Source organism: Vigna umbellata, chromosome 3 (genome assembly GCF_029865625.1).
Source record: "Vigna umbellata cultivar VRB3 chromosome 3, Vumbellata_1.0, whole genome shotgun sequence".
Lineage (NCBI taxonomy): Eukaryota > Viridiplantae > Streptophyta > Magnoliopsida > Fabales > Fabaceae > Vigna > Vigna umbellata.
Genome location: NC_142167.1, coordinates 48244833 through 48254680, shown reverse-complemented (window position 1 = coordinate 48254680; position 9848 = coordinate 48244833). Strand labels below are relative to the sequence as shown.

The 9848-nt window shown below is 30.3% G+C and overlaps 2 protein-coding genes across 2 annotated transcripts; one reads left to right on the top strand and one right to left on the bottom strand.

Moving 5' to 3' along the window:
* The first annotated feature begins 727 nt into the window (after positions 1 to 727).
* Positions 728 to 5842, top strand: TRZ1 (tRNAse Z1). The gene is made up of 9 exons (XM_088108101.1): positions 728 to 845; positions 1440 to 1688; positions 1879 to 2041; positions 2144 to 2214; positions 2698 to 2793; positions 4011 to 4124; positions 4659 to 4727; positions 4814 to 4888; positions 5375 to 5842. Exons 2-9 carry the CDS (start codon positions 1449 to 1451, stop codon positions 5447 to 5449), a joined length of 903 nt encoding a protein of 300 aa, XP_087964227.1. The 5' UTR covers positions 728 to 845; positions 1440 to 1448; the 3' UTR covers positions 5450 to 5842.
* Positions 5843 to 8000: 2158 nt separating this feature from the next.
* On the bottom strand, positions 8001 to 8814 carry LOC124829401 (olee1-like protein). Its single transcript, XM_047302905.2, has 2 exons — positions 8603 to 8814; positions 8001 to 8482 (listed from the first exon to the last, which is right to left on the bottom strand). Exons 1-2 carry the CDS (start codon positions 8760 to 8762, stop codon positions 8154 to 8156), a joined length of 489 nt encoding a protein of 162 aa, XP_047158861.1. The 5' UTR covers positions 8763 to 8814; the 3' UTR covers positions 8001 to 8153.
* Between the last annotated feature and the right edge of the window lie 1034 nt (positions 8815 to 9848).

Below are 9848 nucleotides of genomic sequence, written 5' to 3'. Positions count from 1 at the left end.
GATACTTCTCATTTCTTTTCTTTACTTGTTATATATTTACTGTCTATTTATGCTTTTAATACAAAATAAATTATAATTAATTTTACATGTAATTATAATTAATTTAAATATATATACCTAAATATAAAAGATTTTTCTTTTTCTTTGTGTAAAATTTTTCTTTGTTATTTAATTTTTTTAAATAATCATTATTTAAAACTAAAAAAGTTAAGTATACATTTTGATATATTTTTATTTTCAAACTTTAAAAATAATAGATATAATTTTTTAATATAATAATATTAAGTATTTTAAACTGATTAACCATGCTTTAAATTAACATTTAAATTAAAACATATTAAAACGGTATAAACAAATTAAACGTGATATTAAAACACGATTAACACGTCAACAAAATTTAATAAAATGAATAGAAAAATTATATTTATTTATTTTTAAAGTTTGAAATATAAATATATTTGATGAAAAGAAAATTTTAGTTTTACATATAAGTTTTTAAGGAGTTAAAAGACATAAATAACTTTCATTTTTATCCCTTTAAATGATCTTAATTTAAATTCAATTGTTAAAGAGTAAATTATAAAAAATGTGTACATAGAAATCTTCTATATAATAATAGAATATAGATAATAATATGGATGAAATAAGATAGATAATAAGTAATAAATATATTAATTAGTGAAGGCCTATTAAAGATTTTATTATTTCATTTTTACTTTAATAATTTAAAAAATATAATGTGGTGATCTCCCACTCGTTCTTTACCCACTCCTTCCCTCTTTTCTCCTCCGACCAACAACCCGGCGATCTCACCAAGCTCCTCCACTCCTCATCGCTGTCACTCGGTTGGTTCCAATAGCTCTTGTTACAACCTAATTCCTTCCTTTCTTTCTTTACTTCCGGCTTTTAGTATGAAGCAAATGAAATTAAATGATTGGGTGCTCTAACAAATTTACATATTACTGAGTAAATTACTATTATTTCGTTGCGACATTATTGATGCAACCATTTGAAATTAGGCGGTTCTTTTGTTTGTCTTCTGATGCATCATCTGTTCGAGGCAATATGGATTACCATGCTAGCAACCTAATTTGACTGATAATGTTATATGGGTATTTAGTTTTAGGGTATAGTTCAATCTGGTAGAACTTTTAAGTGGTGTCTAAAACAGTGTCTGCCACTGTATCTAGCTTTATCACTTGTGTGGTACTTCAGGTTTCAGAATTTTGTATTTCAAGTTTAGTCAACAATAGTTGTGGGTTTTGGTAAAGGATGATAGTATATTTTCATCTCTTGTATTTCTGGTGACATTCTAAATTTTTATTCGATTGTATTTTCCTTTTTACTTACTGTTATCAGTGGAATGCTATTCATTATGTTATTTTCTACTTGGATATTCTCACCCTCTCTGCTCTTTATCTCCATCTTCTCTTGTTCAGTTGTTGTTCATGGAAGCCGGAACTGAGGTACTAACCTCAACCAGAGAAATTCGAGGCTCGGACAAATCTTCAAAGACAGCAAAGGATTTGGAGATTGAAGGATATCCTGTTGGGGGTTTGTCCATTGGGGGCCATGAAACATGTGTACTTTTCCCCACACTTAAAATAGCATTTGACATTGGTCGCTGCCCACCTCGTGCTGTTTCCCAAAACTTCCTTTTGATCTCCCATGCTCACATGGATCACATTGTTAGTTTCTTTCTTTGGATCATCATATCACATGCATGCCCAAGACTCAGTTTTTGAATTTTTGATTCACATATATATAAAATACTGTAATGTTTATTTAGTCAACAAATAATTTTTCTGTTTTTTTCCTTTTAGATAAATATTTTTAGAAATGGAGCTTTATCGAGTGAGTGATTTACTTTTTTGACAGGGAGGGCTACCGATGTATGTTGCCACACGTGGTTTGTATCGAATGAAGCCCCCAACAATTATTGTACCAATTTCAGTAAAAGAGGATGTAGAGAAGCTTTTTGAGATTCACAGGAAAATGGATCAATCAGAACTTAAGCACAACTTGATTGGCTTGGATGTAGGTAATTATTTGGTTGTCTCAATTAAACTACTGCACTACACAGTTGAATTTTATGTCTCTCATCTCATGTATTCTTTTGTTGCTAATTCAAGACTTATTGCAGGAGAAGAGTTTTATTTGAGAAAGGATCTTAAAGTAAAAGCTTTCCGGACTTACCATGTAATACCTAGCCAGGTAGCCAGCCAGACAATTTTTTTCTTTTTGGTCTTAAGATAATCACTACTTGTCCTTGTTTTTAAAAAATATGTTCTGGCTATTGATTTTAGATTTCTGATGATTTTTAATGGTGAAAATCACAAACTTGAGTTCTTTAAATTGTTTCCACTTGAACCTATTAGAAAGACCACAGTGCCTTGTTTTTGAAGCTTTGGACTGTTAAGAATATAAAGAACCTTCATTTTATGTTAAATTCATGCTTTATCTTTTTGAAGTTTAAACTTGCATTTTTAGTAGTGCAAACATATGTTTTGTAATTTTAGATACGTAAAGAAGTTTTAAAATGATGTTAATTACAAAACTTTTAATAGATGTGCAATTCGTTGCACTGTTTATCACATTTTCAGCAAGCAAATCTTGAAATGACTTTTCAAGCATCCTTAAATCAACACCCGAAGCATTCCCTGGTTAGGCCTAACTATTTATGCACGTTTTTGGCAGGGTTATATAATATATTCTGTGAAACAGAAACTTAAACAGGAGTATATTGGCCTTTCTGGAAATGAAATTAAGAATTTGAAGTCGTCCGGCGAGCAGGTCAGTCTTAACTACTGTAGTAATCAATGATTTGGCAAATTGACATTTGACAAATTTAACAATCATCGGTTTGTGTCAACCAATTTTAATGCTTTTAATTTATTGTTTTATAATAGAAACCTGGTATCTTTATTCGGAAGAAATAGGGATAAATCTCAATTGCAAAGATGGAATTTCAGGCACCTCCCTATGCCTAAAGACTTAATAGATCTCCTTGTCAACGTCTTATAATTCTTCTCTATCTCAAGCCATCTGTATTTCAACCTAACAAAGTAGCAGATTTTAAAAGTAAACGAACGTTCTCACCAACAGATATTAACCGACCTGCAACATGTTCACTTATTTTGTTGTTTACTTCTGATGACAAGTCATGAACTGACAGCATAATAACAAATGTTTCTGTGAAAGTACTATTTGAACTTGTACTGAATAGCTCAACACACTGTTTCCATGATTTATGTTGATTGGATATTATTAAAGATATGATTTGATTATGTTAGGGAATAAATGTGGAGATATGATATGATTTGATTATCATTATTAGATATTGATTTTGTTTCTTATTATTGTATCTCTTTTTCCATTATAAATAATAACAAATGTTTCTGTGAAAGTACTATTTCAACTTGTACTGAATAGCTCAACACACTGTTTCCATGATTTATGTTGATTGGATATTGTTAAAGATATGATTTGATTATGTTAGGGAATAAATGTGGAGATATGATATGATTTGATTATCATTATTAGATTTTGATTTTGTTTCTTATTATTGTATCTCTTTTTCCATTATAAATAAGAATAATCATGTGTACACAATACACGAAATTCATTATATGTGCACTAATTCTTTCAATATGGTATCAAAGTAGTACCATCCTCCGTAACCTGTTTTGTCGTTAATCCTTTCAACAGACATGTCTCTATGATGTATAGTTTGTGTTAGTGTCCCTCTCAGTTCATATGTTGTATACTATATAATTCTGAAAAATTAGCGCACTATAACGTTGGTCTCATTCTTGCTATAAAGGTTTTTCATTATGTAGAGTATTTCTGCTTTAGATATGCTAAATCATATAAATTAAGTTGATAAATTTTTCGACACTAACTATTTAATTAAGTTTTCTTAAGACAACCTATGAACCATTGAACTCTGGGATAGAAGGTTAGGTCTATCTTTTAGTTTTAAATGCTCAACCATGCTGGGTCGTTGGCAGATAACATACACTTTGACAGAACCAGAGATTGCTTTCACGGGAGATACCATGTCAGATTTCATCATTGATGAAAATAACACAGACGTTTTACGGGCTAAAATTCTTGTATTGGAGGTGAATTACTTTATTCTATACTTTTGTGGCTATAAATTACTGATTAGTAATATAGAAGCTTTGCTAGTCATACTCCTTCCTTAAATGCTAGAAAACTTGACCTTGACTTTTTATGTAAAGGAGTAAAAGCAATTTAATTTGAACTTGTTTCTGTTGTGTTATATATATATATATATATATATATATATATATATATATATGTATATATATATATATGTATATATATATATATGTATATATATATATATGTATATATATATATGTATGTATATATGTATGTATATATATGTATATATATGTATGTATGTATGTATATATATATATATATATATTGTTTTCTCTTATTTATTCTGGGGAAGAACTTGGTTCTCCTTTGTTATAGAGGGCATCTCATATCTATTTGGTTAATTCTTTCAGATTACCGTATTGCGTTCTCAATGAACTGATTCTCGTTTTTCCCTGTCTATAACTTTTGTTGGTGGTTGATATTATGGTTTTACAGCCATTTTTTCCCTTTTTCTTTTATCCATATAGTGCACCTTTGTTAACGATTCAATGACTGTGGAACATGCCAGAGATTATGGACACACTCATCTCTCTGAGGTATGCTACCTGCTGCAATCATTAAAACAAACATTCATGTATACGTGAGTGGTTTTATCATTGTGTTTCTAATTAATGTTCTTCAGATAATAAGTCATGCTGAGAGGTTACAGAACAGAGCAATCCTTTTGATTCACTTCTCAGCACGTTACACAGTAGAGGTATAACTCCATTGCTCTTGATTATAGTAAATGATACATCACCTCGTAGTCTTGGTCTTTAGATTGTGATCCTGGAAGAAGGTTGGTATAGCTTCCCGTGTTCAGTATAAGAAATTCCGATGTGGAATAGGTGCCTTCCATGTTTCAAGTTAATTAAGAAAAAAAAAACCTGAGTTTGTGATCCTTCTTATTAGCTTGTGGAATATTAGTTTACTTAGGGTCTTTTTGGATAAATTAAGGAGGAAAAATTAAAAAAGTTTCTCCATAAAGCATAAGATTAACTTGTGCATGTTAGTAAAGGTTTTGGAGAAGCTAATTCAACAGTTTTTATAAATTAATTTATACATTAACTAAAAACTTAATTTTTGTTTCTTTTATCTCTTAAATGTGTCCATGGAAAAGTTTATTCACATAGACCCTTTGTCTAGTAATACTTTTTCATAGGTACACTAATGCTTTTTCTGGCGGTGCTTATGATATTTTCAGGAAATTCAACAAGCTGTAAGTGCTTTGCCTCCTAGTTTAGCTGGTCGAACTTATGCGCTTACAGAAGGTTTCTGACAAGTTGAGAGAGTTTACTTGATACATACCTGACCATGGAGGTTTAGCCTCCAAACCACCTGAGACTATTGGACGCGGGTAGAATTTATAGTCCATAGATGATGAAGACAAGGAGAAGTGGAGTGCAGAGCAAAATCCAATGATGCATGGTATGTTTGGATTGCCGTTTGAATGACCAAAAACATGCAGTTGCACTTTCTTATAGTGAAATTGGAGGAGCAACAGCAGTTTTTGGTTGAATGTAATGCCATCTTTACGTTGGAATGAACTGTTTTCCAAACATAGGTTAAACATTATTTACCTACATTTTTATCAGGCTGTTTGTAGTAATTTTTATTTGCTATCTTTTTTATTCGTTTCATTCAGTTAAAGGAAAAAAAAATTGTGCTTCTCCATCTATCTTTATTCACGAAGCAAAAATATTTATGTATGCCATATTTATGAACTCCTCACATGCTTATCTGTGAGGCATTTGAGAACACTAAATTTCATTTACAATTATATAGGCAAAGATTGAGAGAAAATATATCCCTCTTTAGTTTCTGTGTGACATTATTATTTGCAAAAGTGACAAATAAGTTGTGGGAGTAGATTGACATTGTTAAACTTGGAGGTAACTACAAGGGGAAATTTAATTACCAGTAAAAGTTTAGGATTATGTTTATCTGTACATTTTAGTATCTCTTCTAGTAATGACGAATAGAATATAGAAAAAATGTTTATACAGCAGTGAAAGTGGTAAAGATGAAGAATGTTATATACAATAGGACTACATAAAAAATTGTGTTGAGATTTTGTTGGACATTTAGTTTACATTTCATGAAACAGGATGCATGGTGGGCTTGGTGACTCTGGAATGGTGTATTCTGTCACCAAAGGCATTGTAGAAGGAAAACTTTGCTTCAGTTTCAGTCATTTGAACTGACATGAAACCTTGACCATCATAGAAGAATTTCACATCAGAATCACTCTCTTTAACATCACCTCTCCATGCCTTTGAACCAGCTCCACTCGTTAAATACAAAAGTGGACTGCAATCATTTTTATATTGCTTCATCAGAAACACATTTATTCAACAAAATTCATCTCTTGAATTTAGTTGATATGAACTCACATTATTATAAAATCTTGTGTAAACTGCGACGTTTATTTTTGTATATAAGAAATAATTTCAAGATTTATTAAAAAATGACAATTAAAAACGTCATATTTTTCATTTTAGCAACTGTCATATTAAAACTGTCACCGTAAACATGATTTTTTGTTGTGTGAATTATATTGAGTTACATTTTTTCAATCAAATTCAACTAAGTATAACAAAATCTATATATTTAAATTTTATTGCTTTCAAAATATAAGTACAACAAAGTAAAAAAAAAGTGTTTACCCTTTTCGTACCTATTTGTGCTACTTATATGTTGGAGGCAATGATCGTGACCATTTATGTATATGTACACATTGTTGCCCTGCATATTCACAAGATGAATATCATACAACAAAAGCATTGCATATAATTTAAGAAAATATTATAACCATTAAATATTGTAATTCAAAAGAAAACATTATACAAATTAAAGTAATTTACACACATACAGACACACACATAGATGCACATATGCACACACAGAGACACATGAACATAAACACACACGCGCTCACGCACACACTCACACACAGATACACATAGAGGCACTGATGCACAGACGTAGAAACACACACACATGCACACACACCCACACACACAAACACACACTCTTTCACACACACACACACACACTCTCGCACACACACATGCATACACGCACAATTTTTCTTTTATTTTTTAATTATAAAATTTCTTATAATTCTTTTTTTTATGGTTAATATTCTTATTTACATATTTTTCTATTAAAATTTCCTTAAAATATGAGTTTATAAAAAATTCTTTATCCAAATTTTGAATTTTCTAAATATTTATATCCTATAGGCTTATTTTTGAAATTAAATCTCTTATTTTGAAATTGCTTTCCAAACTATTTATTTTACTAAAAATGTATTTTCCTTAACAACATTGTTTCTTCTGGTAATTTTCAAAATCAAAAGGAAAATAAATATAGACAAACAATTCGAAATTCGATTTTATGAGAATTGAGTTCTAGTTAGTTTTCCGGCTAGCCTCTATACCCACTCACAATTGGAAATCAAATTCTAAACTGGGAGACTAAACAATGTTTTCTTCATACACATAATCTACACTGTGTCATAAGGTAAAGAAAATAAAATATTTTATTTAGGTGAAAATTTTAAGTGAGTTGGAAAGATGAGATTTCAGGTAAAAAAAATTCTATTAATTTTGGTAGGGACAAAATATTGAATTAGATGACGTTTTCTTAGGGTCGTGCGGCTCTAACATAGGTACTTAAATGGCCAATTTGATAATGCAACAATTGAGCTAAACTTGCAATTCATGTTTGTTTATTAATCAAGAAATATGTTATGAACATTTTTGTGTGTAAAATCCTTGTATGATATATGTGGTAAGTAATAGATTGAGTCACTTTGAGGAGAGTGATGTACCAAATCCAAATACGATTTATTTCATTAATATTGTGTTTGCAATAACAACAAACATCATGGATAATGGTTAATTAAAATGATACAAGACAATTGATCCAATGATAAATTTTGTCTTTTGGGTGGAGTTTAATGAACATTTCTATTCCACTTAGTCATCAAGGTTGTCGAGTCCTAATTCGTGAACAACGACGTTGCATTGGGAATCAATTGTCTGTGTCATGAAACCAAGGGGGTTGACGTAGCGTGCCCTAGAGGCAGCACCCATGTTGTTGGTGAGGATGATCCTATCGGACTTGTTTGGCATTACCTCTTTGCATTCTCCCTCATTTGGTGAGTCTGCAACTACCACACAGATGTCATCCTCATGATCACCATGGACAGGGATGCTGTACAACCCATTTGCATCAGTTCTGCTTTCCTTTGTATAACTCACTGTGTTATTTTGTTCGTTGATGCATTCCAGAGTCACATTCACACCTATAAACACATGTTCAACCATTCCTTATTATTCGTCAATGGCTTATGATAGGACTTAAACATGTGATCATGATAAATTGTAACATGTATAACTTTAAATGCATGATTAAGGAAATTTACCTGACAAGGGGAAGCTGAGTCTAGACTCAAATGCAAAGTGGCAAGGATCACAATAAATCTTGCCTTCAACGAAGAATTTTTCAGGTGTTTTGCGAGCCAATGCAGAGGAGAAGCACAAAACTGAGATAAAGAGGACAACAACACCAAATGACCTTGCCATGGTGATTAATGGATTTTTTTATTTTATGGGTTATTGATGTTGTTTCCCTTGGAATGAGAGAATTGGGGTGCTATGGGATCCTTTTATAAGACAATGAATGAGATTTTATTGTGTTTGTGTGGTCACTCATTCATTCCACCTTATTTTGGACGACCAAAAAACCATTTGAAAACGAATTTTCCTTAATATTTGCTAACTAATTCAACCTTAATATGGGAGTCTTTATCTCCTAATTCAAGTAAACCACTACAAAAATACCGTAGACATTATGTTTTTGTATTAGAACACTATCATAGGCAAAATAATTAAATAAGGTTGAGATATATAGTTGTAACAAATAATAAATACTATCAATATATTTACACAAAACTTATCCAAAGTGGTTATCAATAATATGTTTATCTTTTTCTCCCCTATATCTATCTATATATATATATATATATATATATATATAAACTCATTGCGAAAACTATTACTTGTATCTAAGAATAAGTATAACTACAAAAATTATTAAAATTATTAATAAAAGTAAATTTATCAATAAATTTAAATTATTAATAAATTTTATTAACAGCTTTTAAAATTTTAATTACCGTCAAATTTCTTCATCGATAAAATTTATTAATAATTAAATAGCTTAAAATTTATTGATAATTTAAAATTTTATTATAGATGGATTTGTAAATCAATAATCTCGTGTGTAAAAAAGTGATAAATTTCACACCGTAAATTTTAATTACTGACAAATTTTTCTGTTATTAAACTAATTTGACGTTAATTAATTAACAATATAAAATAAGAAAACTCTCTACCTTGCATTAACCAATAAACAAAATCACCAAGTACTTTTCTTATCAGAAAACAAATATATAAGTTTGAAATTTATAAAAAGGTATGAAAAGAAAAGAAGAAATAAGGAACCTTGTAGGAGGTAGCTCTTTTCTATAAAGAGGGGAAACAAGGCAAAAACATGAAAGAAAGAAGCCCCACCAGTTCTGAGCAACAGGCGTGGGAGGTTCAACTCATCGCATAAATATTTGACATTTACCGATCTAATTAATTTTGTATAAATATTATCTATGTAAC

Excerpts from the sequence above, each read along its gene's own strand:
- TRZ1 (XM_088108101.1), top strand. The coding sequence starts at position 1,449 with ATGGAAGCCGGAACTGAGGTACTAACCTCAACCAGAGAAATTCGAGGC. Across the intron at positions 2,042-2,143 it reads CTTGATTGGCTTGGATGTAG|GAGAAGAGTTTTATTTGAGA; the intron begins GTAATTATTTGG and ends GACTTATTGCAG. Across the intron at positions 4,889-5,374 it reads CAGCACGTTACACAGTAGAG|GAAATTCAACAAGCTGTAAG; the intron begins GTATAACTCCAT and ends TGATATTTTCAG.
- LOC124829401 (XM_047302905.2), bottom strand. The coding sequence starts at position 8,762 with ATGGCAAGGTCATTTGGTGTTGTTGTCCTCTTTATCTCAGTTTTGTGC. Across the intron at positions 8,483-8,602 it reads ACTCAGCTTCCCCTTGTCAG|GTGTGAATGTGACTCTGGAA; the intron begins GTAAATTTCCTT and ends ATGTGTTTATAG.